Source organism: Apostichopus japonicus, chromosome 3, assembly GCF_037975245.1.
Source record: "Apostichopus japonicus isolate 1M-3 chromosome 3, ASM3797524v1, whole genome shotgun sequence".
Lineage (NCBI taxonomy): Eukaryota > Metazoa > Echinodermata > Holothuroidea > Aspidochirotida > Stichopodidae > Apostichopus > Apostichopus japonicus.
The window spans coordinates 8,211,071-8,229,554 of NC_092563.1; the positions used below are offsets into that span (position 1 = coordinate 8,211,071).

At 38.7% G+C, this 18,484-nt stretch overlaps 2 protein-coding genes across 7 annotated transcripts in view; one reads left to right on the forward strand and one right to left on the reverse strand.

Annotated features, from left to right (window-relative positions):
* The window catches only part of LOC139962020 (uncharacterized), a 154,122-nt gene extending 149,452 nt beyond the window's left edge, over positions 1–4,670 (forward strand). For all 6 annotated transcript variants that reach the window (XM_071961836.1, XM_071961854.1, XM_071961845.1 and 3 more), the window contains exons 12-14: positions 974–1,042; positions 2,216–2,308; positions 3,498–4,670. In XM_071961836.1, the coding sequence (XP_071817937.1) occupies positions 974–1,042; positions 2,216–2,308; positions 3,498–3,642 (307 nt within the window). In that variant the 3' untranslated portion in view covers positions 3,643–4,670. The remainder of the gene's footprint in view (positions 1–973; positions 1,043–2,215; positions 2,309–3,497) is intronic.
* Positions 4,671–6,910: 2,240 nt separating this feature from the next.
* On the reverse strand, positions 6,911–15,022 carry LOC139958395 (cystine/glutamate transporter-like). The gene is made up of 10 exons (XM_071955452.1): positions 14,178–15,022; positions 13,256–13,381; positions 12,954–13,053; positions 12,029–12,073; positions 10,624–10,747; positions 10,007–10,113; positions 9,587–9,683; positions 8,853–9,002; positions 8,298–8,475; positions 6,911–7,561 (listed from the first exon to the last, which is right to left on the reverse strand). Exons 1-10 carry the CDS (start codon positions 14,602–14,604, stop codon positions 7,494–7,496), a joined length of 1,422 nt encoding a protein of 473 aa, XP_071811553.1. The 5' UTR covers positions 14,605–15,022; the 3' UTR covers positions 6,911–7,493.
* Between the last annotated feature and the right edge of the window lie 3,462 nt (positions 15,023–18,484).

An 18,484-nucleotide genomic window follows, 5' to 3' on the forward strand; every position in this document is an offset into this window, starting at 1 on the left:
AGATAGGAAACCTTTTTTTCCAATTTTGAAAGGGGGTGGGGGGGGGGAGGCGGGAGGTGGTGGAAGTAAGTGTTGGCTCTGTGGTGTTTACAGTAATTTAATGGATCAGTGAGTAAGACATCCACAAACCATTACACAATGAATCTGTGATTTAGACATCCACGAGTCATTATGGGAATGGATCAGTGATTAAGAACTCCACAAGTCATACAGTAATGGATCAGGGATTTAACATCCACAAATCATTACATGAATGGATCAGTGATTCAGACATCCACAAATCATTATGGGAATGGATCATTGATTAAGGACTCCACATATCATTACATGAATGGATCAGGGATTTAGACTCCACAAATCATTACAGGAATGGGTCAGTGATTCAGACAACAATATGGGAATTGATAAGCAATTAAGACCGTCAGAAATCATTACAGGAATGTATCAATGATTTATACATCCAGAAATTAAAGGGATGGGTCAGTGACTTGTGTGTTCACAAGTCATTTACAATAATGGATCAGTGATTTAGACCTCCCTAAATCATTACAATAATGGATCAGGGATTTAGACCTCCACAAAACATTACAGTAATGGATCAGTGATTTAGATATCCACAAGTCATTACAGTCATGGATCAGTAAGACTTCCACAAGTCATTACAGTAATGGATCAGTAATTTAGACATCCACAAATCATAACAGTAATGGATCAGTAAGACTTCCAAAAGTCATTACAGTCATGGATCAGGGATTTAGACCTCTACAAAACATTACAGTAATGGATCAGTGATTTAGATATCCACAAGTCATTACAGTAATGGATCAGTGATCTTTCAGGTTATATCCAATCTGAGATCCACCATTATTTTTCTTTCGACTTTTCGGAACTTTCCTGCCCTTTCTTTTCTACAGCATTCATAATTTACATATGTAACATCTTGTTATTAAGTACCATTTTGTTTGGTTCACAGACATATGAGCTGCTTAGAGAGGTTCTGGCCGTACCTGGATGCGTATGTGGATGAGCATGTGACCTACAGGTAAGCATCTGTGAAAGCTAGAAAGAACATTTGAGTGAAAATGATAACAGGGTCATTCCGTGTCAAATCAGGGATGGCTGTTGCTGCACCCTCTCCAAAAATTGTTTATGATTGGAACACCATAAAATAGGCATATTCTGAAAATTTCAGATGCATTGCTTCAACAATTGTCTGATTTATCACACTTTGAAATTCCGCAATTTGTCGCCACCGTGGCATTTTGGCTTTTCTTGATTTTTGAAGTCTCATTTCTCAGCATTTAAACATCCTATTACCTTTTTATTACAGGTGCCAATAAAGTCTACCCCATAGAACAGGAATGTAAAAAATTAGGCTACAAAAACATTGTCTTGTGGAGTTAGGTCAACTTAAAAGTGTCAAAATATTCGATTTTTGTATTTTTCACTAAAAAATGTGCTATTTTTAGTGATAAATTGCTCCTAAACCATTGCTTCAGGGTACTTGATTTTTTCAGAGGTTATTATGTCTAGTACGAACAATTACATGGTGTTCCAATCATTCAATAAATTTGGGAATTTTTTAAAAGATGTCCAACTACAACATACTCCAAAATTTGGTGATTTGATATGGAATGACCCAAAAACTTACTAAACTTTTATCCACAGTTCTCTCCTGGTTGCTCTGCAAAGAAGTATAAAACCAGACATTTGGATGAGTAAACTGGACAATCAAATGTTTCGAAAATTGCAGTCAAATGTTGAAGGAACTGCCAACGATATTTTGACTTTCTCCCATACTTGGGGGCCCAAACTCATGTCTGCGGAAGGGGTATGAAGGGTTTCAGATGTTCAACAGGGTATTGATAAAGTTACTATACATCAAAGGCGGTACACCCAGTTTAGGTAGTTTACTCCGCAGAAATTTCCCTAAAACTGTGAAAGATTGATGTTGCTTCCAAAGTATTCTGTAAATGTTTAACTCTCTGCTATGGTATTAAACAACAAGCATGGAACTGTAAATACTGGACTAATTCTGTAATGCCAGACCAAAGAACAAAATTGCCATGTTTGAGGTATGGGTTCCATTCTCAGAGGAGGCTGGAAAGTGTTTTTTTTTTTCACTGTTCTACATTTCCCACTGATTGTAGTCCAAAATTTCTCTCAAATTTCACTTCAAATATTATAAAGAAAATTCTCTTAATTTCTACCTCAGTCATTCATGTTACAAGGCCAGGAATCTACTGGCAGCAATAGATTTTCAGATGCACAAGGAACGAAGACAAGAAATGAGAAATGGAACACCAGTGTAAGTCAGGATTTTGATGTATTATCTTCATAGCAACTTTATGACTTGATATTTGGTCATGTTTGGGATAACAATTCGTACCATACTCCCATAGTATATGCAACTGATTAGCATATCGAGTCATTTTAAATGATGAGGAATGAACAACCTATTTCTATTTGCATGTTAATGACCATGTTGCATGTTGTTAATAAGTATATACATGGTAAATGACTCTGGCTGGTAATATTTGTGTACATTGTATACCAACATAGCGAGCAGGAGAATCATGTCTGGTCATTTATGGAAGTTAGATCTCATTTATTGTCCTTCTTTTTTGTCCTTCTCCAGTTTATTCCCTTCCCCCTTCCCTTAATCCTCTCTTTGTCCCTCCACTGTTTATCTCCTACCTCTCCTCTTCCCCTGTTGGTTTCTTTCTTTCTTCTCTCCATCCCTTGTCTACTAATCCCCTTTCATCCATCTCTTTGTGTTCACCATGCTCATTAACCTGTCTGTATTCTGTGTGTGTTTTTGTCCCTTCCGTTGCTGTTACTTGCCATTTAGCCTCTGAAGAAGATCCTGCTAGGATCAAAACATCAGGCCAACTTACTTTTACACACTCATTTATTGACAACAGAGGTCAAAGTCTTAAAAAAAATATTTTAAACATGTAAAAATGATCAACTCTAAAAGTAAAAACCTTGGATTTTTGGTCTGCCTTTGTGAAAGGTAGAAGTATTTTGCAAGTGGGTGAAATCTTCACAGTCCATTTACCACCTTCTGAAATTCCTTCCTCCTAAGAAATGCACCAACCAATGAAAAAACTTCAAACTTGTTTTCTGTGTGTCCACATTAAGTGCAAGAACCTTGTTGGTAATCACTGCAAAATGTGTGAATTGTTTGCAAATATTCTCGGTTAAAACGATAGCAAGGAGTCACTGAGAATGTTTGCTGTCTTAGTTATTTCGAGGTGTGAGATCTTGTTCAAAGGTAACATCAAAATAATAACTTTGGGGCTACCACAGATGCTGTGTGGGTGCATAGCTAAGCCTATTTATTGTGTATCAAGAAAAGGAAGCTCATTATGTTTTTGGAATATAGTTATTTAATGTGTCTAGCTTCATCTGAAGATTTGGTGTTTCAAATGTCTAGTCATTTTCTATTACCGGTTTTGGTAATTTTTTGTTTGTATTTATTTACTTTGTCGTAGATTCAAACGTCAGTACAGCCCGAGGACCAAGAGATGGATCAACTTGCCAGTCTTGGAGAAGAAGGCATACTCGTATATACCAGAACTCATGCAGGAGATATTAGTGAAAACAATGGTTAAAGATGAGGGCATTGTGGGAGATTAAAAGCATCTCTCTAAAGTCATGGATAATATTACGGGTTCAATGACGATAGCTTCATTTTGATAACGTGCTGATAAAGGTCAAGACGAAACCGATACAGGCAGGTCAATATTCCAGGAAGGGTATCTGTAGAGTCCAGCTAGATATCATCATCCAAGCAGTACAGAAAAATCAACATGAGAGAGAGAGATTGCGACAAGGACCGAAGCTGTACCAGGTTGAACGAGGCGGTCATCTTTGAAGGTAGAAATTGAGGGCTGGCCAGACGAGGGAATGGAGAACAATGTAACAACGTATTATCACTGTTCCAATAGGAGAACAATGCACATTGTCATCATTTCTGACGTAGAAAGACAATGTACTTTGTCATGATTTAGGCAGAAGAAGAATAAACTTTGATAGGTTTCAAAAAAGTACAACAATACATTTTATTGTTATGTTCAAGTAGAAGAACAATGCACTTTATTGTCATGTTTCAAACAGTAGAAGATGCTCTTTATTGCCGTGGCTAACATTAGAAAAAATCATGGTCGTGTTTCAAACAGCAGAACAATGAGTTTCATTGTTTCAGATAAGTAGAATAATATCATTTATTGTAGCTGCTGTTTTATTAAAGTAGAACAATGTCTTTTCTGTCTTATGCAGCTGAAAACAGTGGACTTGATCTTGTCTTGAAACAAGAAATATATATTTCATTATTGACCATATTTTCTTCAATAACATACCACAAGATTTACCGAATCTTGGTACCTTGGTGATGGGGAAGATGACATAATGGTTGGTTTCTTTATGGGGAGGGGGATCACTGGATGTATTGCTCTCATAATTTTTTTTTGCCTTGATGTCAACATTCTTGCCTATAACAGTTGATGTCCACCACGCCACAGTGAAAAATTTTAATTAGTAAATTATATATCTAATTAAGATATTTTGTAGCTTGGAAGATGCAGCTCAGAAATTTAGGAGAAAAATAAAAATGGGAATATATAAAATATCTGATTGGGCTGCTTCAAGAAGAAGTCATTACGATCTGTTTTGGTTTTGATTTTTCATTTATGCTAAGGTAGTTGCTTGCACCTCCAATCACCCTCTCCTCCTGCCTGTCCCCCTCCAACCTGTTACACCCCTCTAACGCCTGTCCTCTCCCCAGGATAAAGTGGATACAGAGAGATTTAACATCTAAGGATCACTGTTTAGTATAGAGGGACAGGTAACAAAGGTGGCCCACTGTGCTCCATAAACAAACGGTCATTAGTATTTTCGATGGTGATGTTGTGAAGAACTGTGTTCAGTATTGTTACCATGTGGAGAGAGAGGGTGGTGTGGTAGCACCCAGGAAATGATTTCCGGGGGGGGGGGCAAGGGCGGCGGAAGCACTTTTAATCTGGGGGGGCACCGACATCGAAGGGCACTTTGCAGAAATTCGATTAGACTGATGCACGCTTATATTTAGTACCCTTTATAACTCTTTTTGTATAATCTTATTTGCGTATACACATCACTCCATCAACACCCCCCCCCCTCCCCCCAGGAAATACTAGCACTGCAATATCCAATGTGCAAATTGGGAAACAAGGAACAAGTTTTCTTTTGAGACAAATGAGGTGAAATCATGCTAGTTGCTAATGTAGGAATCTTCCGAATTAGAGTTTATTTCTTGGTAATATCTTAACATTTTTTTCCATTCGAAATAGCTTTGAGTTTGACCCACAGAAATTCATTAAAAGTCAGGGGCGTAGCCAGGATTTGCAAAGTTGTATGCACGACTATCTGAGCGGAGCGCCACCATCGGTTGGCGCGGAGCGTACAAGAAAATTTTTGGTTTTACAAACCCCTTAGATTGCCGAAAACGGCCCTTCCCGAGCGTTCATTCTGGTTCCCTGGCCTCTTGCTAACTTGAGGCACCTCAATTTTTATGTAGAAAAAGGGCACATTTTTAACCTGAGGAAAAGTGGGGGGGCACGTGCCCCCTGTGCCCCCCCCGGTTCCGCCGCCCTTGGGGGGGGGGTTAGAACTGTCTGAGGAATGGTTAATACCGCCTTTTTCCAAGTAGTCCAGAAGAAATTAAAGTCAGATTGACGGGTGACTAGAAATCGTGCCGTGCTCCGGAAAATTCTCCTTGTTTTGGGGAACTTAGGTAGTAAGGTCTCATTCAGACGATCCATCCAGGCTGTTTGGTAGGGTCTGATTCTGATAATACTTCTACTCGAAGATAATGACGAGATCAGTAGCTCCTTTCAAGCAAACTGAAAATATTGTGTGCAGTTTTACGATACAGAATGTTCGCACATTAAATGTGGCAAGGTATCACAAGACCTAATGGCTTACTAGCGTGTACGAGGATATGGTATGAAGTATGTCGAGTCTCTCTTGACCGAGGGCGGTATTCTAAATACGGAATAATCAGCAAGCCTTAACAGTATCGACAAATCTAACGTTTGGTGGATTATGTGTGGCAAGTTACAAATGCATTCAATCCAGACTAATTCATCGCGCGAACATTACTTAAACAAAGGTGACCAGGTGATGGTATCAATAGAGGCGTTTATAACATGTCTCTTATAGGCAGATGGCAAATCTATTAATGTGAAATATATGAAGGCAGAAGGCCGAAAAGGGTACCGCTACTACCCCCCCCCCCCCCGCCATCCTCCCTCTGAGATTGATAATAAAAGATAAACGGAATATAACAGCAGGGGGGAAATAGAATAAATACTTCGCTCTCGCCATCTTGAACTTTGACATGCAACTTTGACTCATTTGACATGCATCAATCAGACAAAATGATGATATTATATATGCTATGCTTTTAACTGATTTCTGTGACTCGATAAATCGAAAAATAACAGTTATGATGTTATTCTCGGTAAATAACTGTTTTTAATTTCCCCAACCTACAGTCAATTGCACATTATGTCTTCAGAAGTTGTTCTTTGTCATCCCGCCGGAAGAACATTGCTATCAAGAACAAGTAATAGCAAGAACGTCGAGTACAATTGAACCGTCAGAGTACCAAAATGGAACCTCGTTTGCCAATGTTTTTCCTAGAGATATGAAACCGAATGAAGTCCCGTTACAGTTTAAACTCAATTACCTGTTAGAAACTCAAGTACTGTACATCAATTGAACTCGAGTACCAAATGGACATCCAATGAACAGATTATGCAACTAATTTAAGATTGAACTTTGAGTACCAGGTTGAAGTACGAGTACCAAACCTGGTTAAAATTCGACTCCTGCCTTTAAACGTTAAGTTTAAACTTCTCCTGCCCAGTCCAATAACTATGAATTAAATCTCATCTGACCAAGATGGCTGCAGACCTGTTTTTTAGCATGGATAATCTCTGACGCGCGCTTAAACTGGTGAACTGTGCGGAATGGTGAAGGGATAATCGTTCAAGTTAAAGGGAGTGAAGACTCGCGCACAAAGAAACGTCAGATGCCGGTAATCCGACCTAGTTTTGAATGAGGTGTAACAGAAGTGTTGAACACCACCATCGATCCTAGAAAATACACACAAAGCTTGCTACAGTCGGTATTGACACTAGTGTACAGTCAATACATGCAGCTACTGTCAATACCCACAACACAGTGTACATAGCAGGGATGGACATCTCAGGGCCAGATAAAAGATAACAAGGTATCACGTTTCATTACTGTCTGCATTTTGTACCGACAAGAAAAAAACTTCACTTGCAACCAACGGAAAGTTACTTTTTTTTAGAGGGCGGTACGCGGTTTGGGGCGAGTCTTCAATGCCTTTAATAATGAAAAGTATTATAAGATGAGCATGCATTGCGTATATCTTGTGTTGTACCCTATTGTGTCCGAATCATATGAGTAACGGGTAAACTCTAGTGCAGCGCCTCAGTTTCTTCACGAACAACATAAAACAGTTTTTGGAGGAAGACCGTACACCGTACTGGTGGATGAAGGAAAAAAACAAGTAAATAATTATATATTATATTGTAAAATGAAAATGATAAGAAATGCAGATGTGTGAACAATAATTTAGAATTAAGTATTTGCAATAACATAAACACGTTTTGAAATTCGTTACACAAACCTGTACGGTTAGGTAGCAGAATCCTCAACCACAACCAAGGGCGTAGGAACCGGGGGGCTGGGGGGCGCCAGCCCCCCCAGTGAAAAATATGGGGGCGGAAGTATCATTCCGCCCCCCCCCCCCGCTCAGCAAATCAGAAAATCCCTTTTTCATTTCCAAATCAGAAAAAAATCTCATTTGGAGCACCAAATTGCATCTAAGGCCAGGTGAAAATGCAAAATTATTTACAAAATGGAGTGGGTGTTGAAGTGTGCTATATTGCACCAAATTGCATCTGAGGCCACCTGGAAATGCAAAAAAAAATTAAAAGGGGAGGGGGACATCCCCTCCCTTAGACCCCTCCCCCAGGCCGGCCATCAGTCTTCAGCCCCCCCCCCACTCAAAAGTACCTTCCTACGCCACTGACCACAACAATTGGTTCATGAATTTCATTAAAAGAATGTAGGTTACAGATGATAATACCATGATGTGAAAAAACAACGCAATCATATCAGGTAAAGAACAGGTGTATAGCTTGAAGGGAAAATATTGGCACCCCCCCCCTCCTCTTTCTCTTATGAACACCACTGCTCAACAGAAAGTATTAACTTACTTTCAGCTCTTCGAATACATTCGGGTCGTTTGTCACACCAAACAAATATAATCCAGACAGGAATGCCTACCAAGGTTATGATCACACCAACAACGAATTTTCCCGGAGCTGAATAGATGGAGCCTGCCACCATAAATATCGCCATGGCAACGAATAAGAATGGTACGATTAACGGAACCTTTTGATATAAAACAATATATACAGGATAGCTATATATATAGTCTACTGATAAATCGAAATCGATGCCTGCTAAGCAGAATGTGCGTTCAAAACATGAGGCTGCAATCCCCTCCCTTCTGTTTTTCACAAATACCGTCACGTGATTTGAGTTAGTAAAGAGACGGTGGGCTGCCAAGGTTGGTAAAGTAGGTTTAAGGAAGGACAGAATCAGTGAAAAGCATACAATAAGCTACATATTTCTTACCTAAATCACCCCCTTGTATTACCCCCCCCCTCCCTCTCCCCTCTCTCTCTCTCCACCTCTTCACAAAATACTCGTTCTTTTTTGGTTTCTATTGTAACAAACTCCGAGGTCCAATGTTAAGTGGAAATCACCTTAAATGGACGCTCTGCGTCAGGATATTTCCAACGAAAGTAAGGAATGGAGGCGGTTGCCATGGCAAAGAAGGTCCATCTGGTGAAGCTGAGGTAGGTAATTAGGGTGTCGACGCTGTCGGTGGTTAGCATAAGACAACAGATTGGCAACTACTTGCATGTGGGGAGAAAAAATAGAAAAAGAATATTGGCGTAGGAGGCGGGGGGCTGGGGGGGGGTTGCAGCCCCCCAACCAAAATTTTTTTGTGAAAATTCGGGCAATATGATGAGAATTTTTCGGGCACCTACTGAAAGAAAAATAATTTGCAATGTGTTTGTCAATGGTTAAACTGATATTATTATTACCATTATTATTGTAACGACTTCCCCATGAATTCTAACCAATATGGAAGGGTAATAACACGGCAAATGTTTGTATGTTATCGGCATGCGATGTTATAACCGATGCATGCCTATATGATATGAACATTAACATGTTGAACGGCGCGCGAAAAATGTTGGTTATATTTTTTCGGGCAACTTGTTACAGCCCCCCCCCCCCAAATCAAATTGGGCTCCTACGCCTATGATCATGGTTAAGATTCTGTATACCGATCCGCTGTTTATAACGTTTGTGAATCATAATGTCAATACGTATAGTAAGGGTAAGTAATGATATAGTCTGCAGAAGAAGAAAATTAAGAAAACAGCAACAACAACTTCAATATCAAGAACAACACTGTTTGTATACGCACCATCACAGCAGTGGCGGGTATCGGTGTTTTGTATCGTGGATGTATCATTGACATTATTCCAGGCAATTGGCCATCTCTGGAAGCTACGTGAATAACACTACAATGGAAATATATAACAATTCTAGATGTAATTGTTGAGCTGAGTCGCTATACAAAAGAACATACAAGTAACATCTACACGACTTCAAGTTTTAAAAGGCTATAATTTCTCGAAAAGCATTAACGGTATTGAAAAGTCATCTCGGGACCTTAGCCCTGTAATCATTCTAATCATCGGTCTGTTGAATAATTACAGAAATGAACGTAACATTAAGTCATCGTTTATAAGTTTGTGAACAATTTCATTGCTTTATAGCAGCAAACGCGGGAGCCAACTGAGCCAAATCTTTTGAAACATTTTGATTTGCAGAACTTCCTTACCGAGATGAAGAGAAGAAGAGTCCGTTGCTCGTTCCGATACAGGAGAACGCCACCGTTATTGGAATAATCAGTGACACCGACTCACCGAGAACCCGATTAGCATATGACTGTACATGACAAATAAGAAAACGGCTGAAATGAATGTCTAATTTCAACCGTATTGAATGTGGGGTAGATAGGTAAATATACTACACACCTTCTGTACATAGTGTTGTAATAGTTTTAATTTGCATTCAAAAGATTCAGCGACATATTGTGTTGTTCCTTGGGTTTCTGTTTTAATACAGGGGAGAGGGGGGGGGGGGGGGTTCAGTCGCATAGGTCCCGCCGACTCACCTATCCGTTGAAAAATGCAATGTTGCCTGCAGACGGACAGAGTTCTTACGACGTGGACGTGGACGAGGTGGAAGCCAAATGCACCGCCCCCCCCCCCCATTTATACTCATCGGATGGATATAGGATGCTGAATTTTATGATCTTTTTGTGAATCGGTGCAATTGTCTACCCCTCTCTCCCTTCCCCAACCTTGGGACACTTAGCCTGACTGAACGATTTTTATGATCAAAGTTACGTAATTATTGTTTAATTTGAACAAGTCTATAGTTTTTATGTCTTACTACGGCAACCGCATCCGAGGCCAGGATTTCATCAGGTGTTAAGACAGCAAAGTAGGCAATGTTGGTCAGCGTGTAAACAACAGTCACGAAGAACATTGATGCAATAATGGATGAGGGAATCTCCCTGATAAAGAAAATACAACAAGAAGAAGAAGAAACACATACCTTTAGGGAGCAGATGAACAAAACACAACATTTGAAAAGCGTAACAAAAAGCCATCCAGTGCAAAGTGTAATAATTCATTCCAAATACATCAAAACATTAGGAGTCTACTTCTTTAATTAATTAATTCATTTGTGTGGTTTCCTTGGTTTCCTTATGCCAGTCAGCATACAGAGAGCATCATTCATGATTGTGAGATATCGTCAATGATTGATAACAAAAATTGAGCACGAAGTTCAGACTTGCACATGATTGGAACCAGAGACGTCAGGTATACAATATAAGCCCTGCGCTCTATCCACTGAGCTACAGATCCACCACACCCCCCTCTTCCCCCTGTAAGTATATCGAATGAAATTTGGGGTGATCCCTGGTTACATAGTGTGCAAGGTACTTTAGCTTTTGACTGGCGCCCTGCAGCAAAAGAAATGGCTATATCGAAACGTCATCATATTGAGACTTAATAACAAACAAAACCACAAAATTTGATACTGTTTTCGTTTGTTCGTTCACTTTTGATTGAACACTTACAAGCAGTTGGCAAACTTTGTGGTTTTTCTTTTCTCGTATTCTCTTCATACTCACTTGAGGGCTGTTATCTTTACTTTTATCGTATTCTCCTCATACTCACTTTGAGGGCTGTTTTATCTTTGTTATTCTCGTATTCTCCCCATACTCACCTTGAGGGCTGTTTTATCTTTGCTTTTCTCGCATTCTCCTCATACTCACATTATGGGCTGTATTATCTTTGGTATTCTCATATTCTCCTCATACTCACCCTTTGGACTGTTTTATTCTTGCTTTTCTCGTATTCTCCTCATACTCACATTATGGGCTGCATTATCTTTGTTGTTCTTGTATTCTCCTCATACTCACATTAAGGGCTGTTCATTCATACTTAGTAAAGATTCCTAAATCCTATTGGTCCATTCAGGTCAGCTGACCGTGGTTAATCCTGTGAGTAACGCACGGTAAAATTACGGGGCATCACTTTAATAAATCTTTGGTTATATGTAACCAAAAATGTTTTGTTTTATGATTTTTCCCCCACACAAATGGTAGTGTATGAATGAACGGGTGTTAATGCTATCGCTGGATGCACTCGGGCTCCGCTACGCTCCGCCCTCGTGCATCGCTTGCATTATTCCCCGATCGTGCATTAATCCTGTGAGTAACGCACGCTAGACCGTTGATTAACCCCTTATTATATTTTTGTTATTCTCGTATTCTCCTCATACTCACCTTGAGGGCTGTTTTATCTCTTCTGTCACGTTCGGCAGATTGTTCCTAAAATGGAATAAGCATAAACAAATCTCATCTGTATAATACGGTCACATACGAAGGAATAAGGATAGAAAGTAGCCTAAGCAGCCACTTAATAATAAAATCACTAATAACCTCAGTCGTTAAATTTGAAACATCACGCCTCATCAACTTTATTAACATATACATTAAAAGGTATCTGTATAATATTTTTCTTACCTTTATTTTTGTGAATGAATCTAAGAAAAAAGAGAAGAAGCTCTCGCGTATTTCGTCAAGTTCCTCACTCGGTCAATGATTACAGTTTCGTGTATCTTTAGGAAACTTTCAAGTACTTCATACCAAGCCCCCCCCCCCTGTACCTTATAATTTGCTAAATTACTTCGTGATACTAATGACGTTCGTCCTCTACTTAATATGCTAATAATGGTATATCGTATTTGCATGTGTTTATGTGCATAGAAACTGAAAGTAGATATAACCTTCGATTGAAAACAAAAGTACCAACTTTTTTCTTTATTAAATTGAGTTTTTAAATAAATTTACTCAGGTGGAACTGTTTGAAGACGTATAATATTATTGTGTGCAGCCAATATAAATCACTGCCATGGTACCTTTAATACCTAGCCTAATTAGCCAGGAATTTTGAGTTGGAGGAGCAACAAGAATTTAAGAAGGCTTAAATACTCGTGCCCTGTTATAAATTGTGATTAACAAGAATGGTGAGGGGGGCGGGCGGGGGGAGGGTGTATGGCTGAGTAGTCTACACAGTAGAGGGCGGCCTTCTCTACATGGCCTGTCTACATGTCTGTGCCAGACAATTTCCAGGCATATACAAAGCTTGGTATACCAACGTGAGAATAATAAGTTAATCGCTTATAAATGTAGCAAATTTGATGCTCACCAACCAGCATAAGCGTACAGTCCAGTGTAAAAGGCAAACGGGAATTTACCCCAGTCAGCATCACCCAAATTGAGATCTTCCTGAAAATTCTTAACATTACCTGCACAACATCAAAAGAAAAAAGGAATAACCGTATAGGATTACGTCCTTCTTGATAAAGTGATCACATTACAGATTAATTATAGAAGTTATACCTATATATAAATGACATATCCCATCCTGTAAACCTCTTTAATATTTTTAACTGCAACAATTCTCATTTTCAAGTCGTCCCTTAAAACTGAAAGGTATTATTAACTTACCCTGTAGGATCAGAAATATCCCGGAAATGACAATGATACCTAATCCGATGGATTTAGCCAAAGTAAAGATGATCGTTACCTTGCGTGTTGCGTACAAGTTCATGCAGTTAACAAAGGTAACTGCTCCTGTAAAGAACAGAGGTATAAACATTTAAGTCCCATCCCACTGTTACCTTTCATCTTTGTACACCGTTAGGCCTTTATATATAGGCTACCCATTTAGTGTTATCAGTAATCTGTCGATCGTTCGGTAGGCAGCTACACCTCTTTGAATAATTTCTAGGGCGACACTATATGTGAGGTTCATATCACGGAGACGTAGGCCTTCATTCTCTTTGGTAGGCTACATTAAAATCAATCGAGTTGAAAGGCAAAGGGTCTTGAGGCGTGGCGAGAGGGAGTCAATTGGGATGCAATCCCGTAGGCAATAGGGGGCCCGAGGAAATATGGCATAAAAAATAATCAAATCTCAAACACTCAGCCTCACTACATAGGCCTACGTAAGGAAAATGAAAACTTTAAACAGGGGAACACATTGGCGTAATTATCTCGTAAATGGGTTCGACTTGGCTTTGTATTACGTACGCCATTGGTTCTTGATATTTAGCATAATTTACATACAAATACCTACAAAACTTATACTACATCAGAAGTTGTGCTTGCTGACGTTTCCCCCTTTTTATTTTGCAAGGCCCTTTCCCAGTTTTCCCTCCCATAGAACACCAATTATTCGGCAGCCGGATCCGTGATATGATTTCCACTATGCGTGATGTGGTTGTAAAACAAGATTATGCATAGCCAACCACTTTTGTATACAAGGGAACATTTCTTTAGCATTCCTTCCATCATATATTACAGTATAGGCCCATATGTCTGTATGAATTAATTTATTCCGAAGGAACATTTAAGAAAAATAACTTACCCAGAATGCAACACGCCAATAATCTCGTTATGATGAATGGAACGCCGTTCTCACAATCAGAGAAGATTGGAGCGAGCATGTAGTTGGCGGCAGTCAGAGACAAGATGGCCATACCCGCAGTATTAATACAAGTGAAGGTTGTCCATACGTTGAGGAACGCAAAGAGAGGACCAGCAGAATCCATAATAAATGTGTAATCGCCCCCCGATTTACGGATGCTAGTCCCCAATTCTGCGTAGCAGAGAGCACCGAGGGTCGAATAGGCCCCGCAGACGACCCAGACGATAAGAGCCCAACCCAGAGATCCGGTATTAAGCAGAACTCCTTTAGGCGACACGAAAATACCAGCGCCAATGATAGTACCAACAATCAGTGCGCAGCAATCCCAAAAATTGAGATGCTTCTTTAAAACTACAGCATCTGCCATGGTTTGATGTTTATAAAAAGATCAGTAAGTAAGCTACTACCAGAGAAACTAAAAGTTAACCTGGAAATGAATGACTTCGTCAGTCTATAAAACAAACCCACTTGGTGTGTTAACTTGCAAAAGCGCCCGTTTAATTTGAATAGCCAACAACAACTATTTATGAACCAACAAACTTTTCCGTCTGAGCAATTTGACAAGGATATAAAATATAAACACGTGATAAAACTCTACCCTTAAAGTTATGCTCCATAGTTTTATCTATTACTATATATAGTCAGTAGTCCAATGTGCTGTCAACACACGCATGTTACATCTGTATTTTGCATAGACAAACCTCATATTTGTATTTGAAATAGATATTTTTAATTCGATACTATTATTATCAATCAATTGGGATGCTATTTGCAGGTTCATTAAAACCGAATGAGAGAACACCCCCCCCCCCCCCACATATAGGGCCTATACTATCAAAGTTCGAAGTCGTTTAACCCTTTTTGGAGTCATGCAATTCATATGTCACCCATTGCTATTTTGTAACATCAAGTACGGTAGCTAGCTCGGCCATATGGCAAGCCGTTTTAACATTTACCTCGCAATTCGACTTAAGTCGAATACATTTCACTTAAGTGGAATTCAATTTCACTTAAGCAGAATACTATTTAACTTAAGCGGAATTCTATTTCACTTAAGTGGAATACCATTCCACTTAAGCTTAATTGTATTTGACTTAAGCTGAATTCATCAACTTGTCACTGCATTTTACTTAAGCTAAATTCTATTTCACTTAAGTGGAATTGCATTCCACTTAAGTGGAATTGTATTCCACTTAAGTGGAAATGCATTTCACTTAAGTGGAATTGTATTCTACTTAAGTGGAATACAATTCCACTTAAGTGGAATGTCCTGTCTATTTCACTTAAGTGGAATACAATTCCACTTAAGTGGAAATGCATTCCACTTAAGTGAAATGTGATTGGATAGTCTATTTCACTTAAGTGGAATGTGATTGGCTAGTCTATTCCACTTAAGTGGAATGTGATTGGTTAGTACATTTACCGCCAAACTTTGCCCATGCCTTTGCGCGCCATTATAAACAACTTGCCGCGATACGTGTACGTACGTACGTGGTGTCGATATGTGCACAATGAATATCGGCTGTCCATCGGGATCCAGCTAGCACTTAACATCCGTGCAAGGTGTGTACGTACGTACCTGACCTGGTACCTGACGAATACCATTACCAAAATAAAGCCATGACAAATACATTATAAGTGGTTGGAGCTACAGCCGAAAACGCATTGACAAGGGCAAGAAAACGTTTTACTTTTTGTGGATTTGGGGTTTTGGATGGAATCTTTTATTTCGTCAAAAGTTTCACTATCTAAAAAGTTACGAATTCTGCCTATGTTACTTAAACAAGATGTAAGTCGCCTCTGTTGTGCATCATACTGATTGTTCCCCTGTGCAAGTGAGGAAACAACACTTCGAATTGTGTCTCTAACAACAACAATTATTTGATCGCATTCCAGCAATGTTAGATGTGAATGATTAGCCGTAGCCATGATGTACACGTGCAACGAGGATCGACTAAATCATCATATGTGATGAGCAATTGAATGCGTTACGACGAACATTACCCTAAATTGTATTTATATGTAAGCCACATATCAACATTTCCACTTAAGTGGAATTGTATTTTACTTAAGCAGAATAGAATTCCACTTAAGTGAAATTGACGCCCAAAAGATGTTATTCCACTTAAGTGAAATTGTATTCCACTTAAGTGGAATACAATTCCACTTAAGTGGAAATGCATTCCACTTAAGTGGAATTGTATTTCACTTAAGTGGAAATGCATTCCAATTGAAATAGATGGGCTATTTAGCTTAAGTGGAATACAATTCCACTTAAGTGGAAATGTATTCCACTTAAGTGAAATACAATTCCACTTAAGTGGAATGCAATTCCACTTAAGTGGAATTCATTTCCACTTAAGTGAAATAGAAATGTCCATTTCTACTTAAGTGAAATTGAATTCCACTTAAGTGAAATTGACGCCCAAAAGATGTTATTCCACTTAAGTGAAATTGTATTCCACTTAAGTGGAATACAATTCCACTTAAGTGGAAATGCATTCCACTTAAGTGGAATTGTATTTCACTTAAGTGGAAATGCATTCCAATTGAAATAGATGGGCTATTTAGCTTAAGTGGAATACAATTCCACTTAAGTGGAAATGTATTCCACTTAAGTGAAATACAATTCCACTTAAGTGGAATGCAATTCCACTTAAGTGGAATTCATTTCCACTTAAGTGAAATAGAAATGTCCATTTCTACTTAAGTGAAATTGAATTCCACTTAAGTGAAATTGAATTCCACTTAAGTGGAATACATTTCACTTAAGTGGAATTCCATTTCACTTAAGTAGAATGTATTCCACTTAAGTGAAATGTATTCGACTTAAGTCTAATTGCGAGGTAAATGTTAAAACGGCTTGCCATACGGCCAGTGCTCGTGACTATGATATATTGTTGACCTGGCGGTAAGCTGTCAAACTTGGTCACGCTCTAATAGCGTTGCACATGACAACCTGCTGTATCGTGTCAGCCGTACAATGTACCCAATGTCTTCAACTCTTCTGCCAAGGTGTTTAATAATCGATAAATCCATCTCTCCCTAAGAACATCATGTACATAAGGTCAAATGCTTTCTCTTTAGTGTTTGTATCAACTATTGATTTTCTTGTTTTACACAATAGAAATTCCACTCACGTTATTTAGTTTAACACAATATCGTTATTTAGTTAAACACAATAGCTATTGTTATAAGTCTCCAATACCATTGTTGTCTCATAGAGAGTTAGAGAGAGAATGAGTAGAGCCGACCTTTACATGTTTCAGTGTAAGTACAGACCTACTGCAGTGAAGAATACTGGCTTTGCGTTACATCTAAATAAAGTTAATAAATGTTCCCAGAGAACGAATCATCATTTTCTTTGTGGTAATAGCTAGGTCAAGCTCAGGCTACTGGTTTGTAGTTCATCTTAGAGCCGGAGGACTCAAACACAACCATAACCGTCATTTGGAGATGACTTTGACTGCAGCCCGTTAAATTAAAAGGTAATATTCAATAACATTATACCTTATGATATACTCTATCGAGTTCGACCAAAATATAAACCTTATCATTTCACATCATAATGATAATAAATTTAATACTTTGTAATGAGGTAATAAAGTTATACCAATAATGTATTGCCGCAACTGAGTGGTCTATTAAGTTGTAAAGTGTAGCCTTCAAATACACACTTACATTGTATCATCAGTGAAATAATTTAATATCTATAATAAACAGAAGTATATGTATATTGACGGTTAAACACATGTTTAATGACGCAAAGGTTTATCATAACTGTTTTTCGTGACCATTATCGACTTTTTCCAACCAAGTATAACAACTTGTAGACCTATTGCATATAAAGTTCAAGATTTTCAATTTATTGCTAATACCATTACTCAAGCTTCTTATTGTACTAGTCACGTTAACTATTCTGCTTTTATGTAAAAATTAAGCAATGTGAGAAAGATTTCCTTCGTAATATATAGGCCTATAATATTAAGCATACCGTACGCTATCGCTGTAAAACAGGTACAGGCCCGTACGCATGTGTGTGCGTACGTACGCACCCCTCACTATTTTCTGGGTAGATGGCCTCCCGTGCTGCAGGGGGCGTTTACACTAGTTAAAGTGTAACATTTTTTTTATTATAAAGCTCTAAGATATATATTGCACCATACTGCATCTAAGCACCCTTAATTATACAAAACTATACACCTTCTCCTGTATGGTGGTCAATAAAATGGTCAACATCTTCAGTT

Coding starts and splice junctions, on each gene's coding strand:
- LOC139958395 (XM_071955452.1), bottom strand. CDS start 14,604: ATGGCAGATGCTGTAGTTTTAAAGAAGCATCTCAATTTTTGGGATTGC. Junction 13,054..13,255: donor GATATTTCTGATCCTACAGG/GTAAGTTAATAA, acceptor GATGTTGTGCAG/GTAATGTTAAGAATTTTCAG. Junction 9,003..9,586: donor TACCCGCCACTGCTGTGATG/GTGCGTATACAA, acceptor ACATGCAAGTAG/TTGCCAATCTGTTGTCTTAT.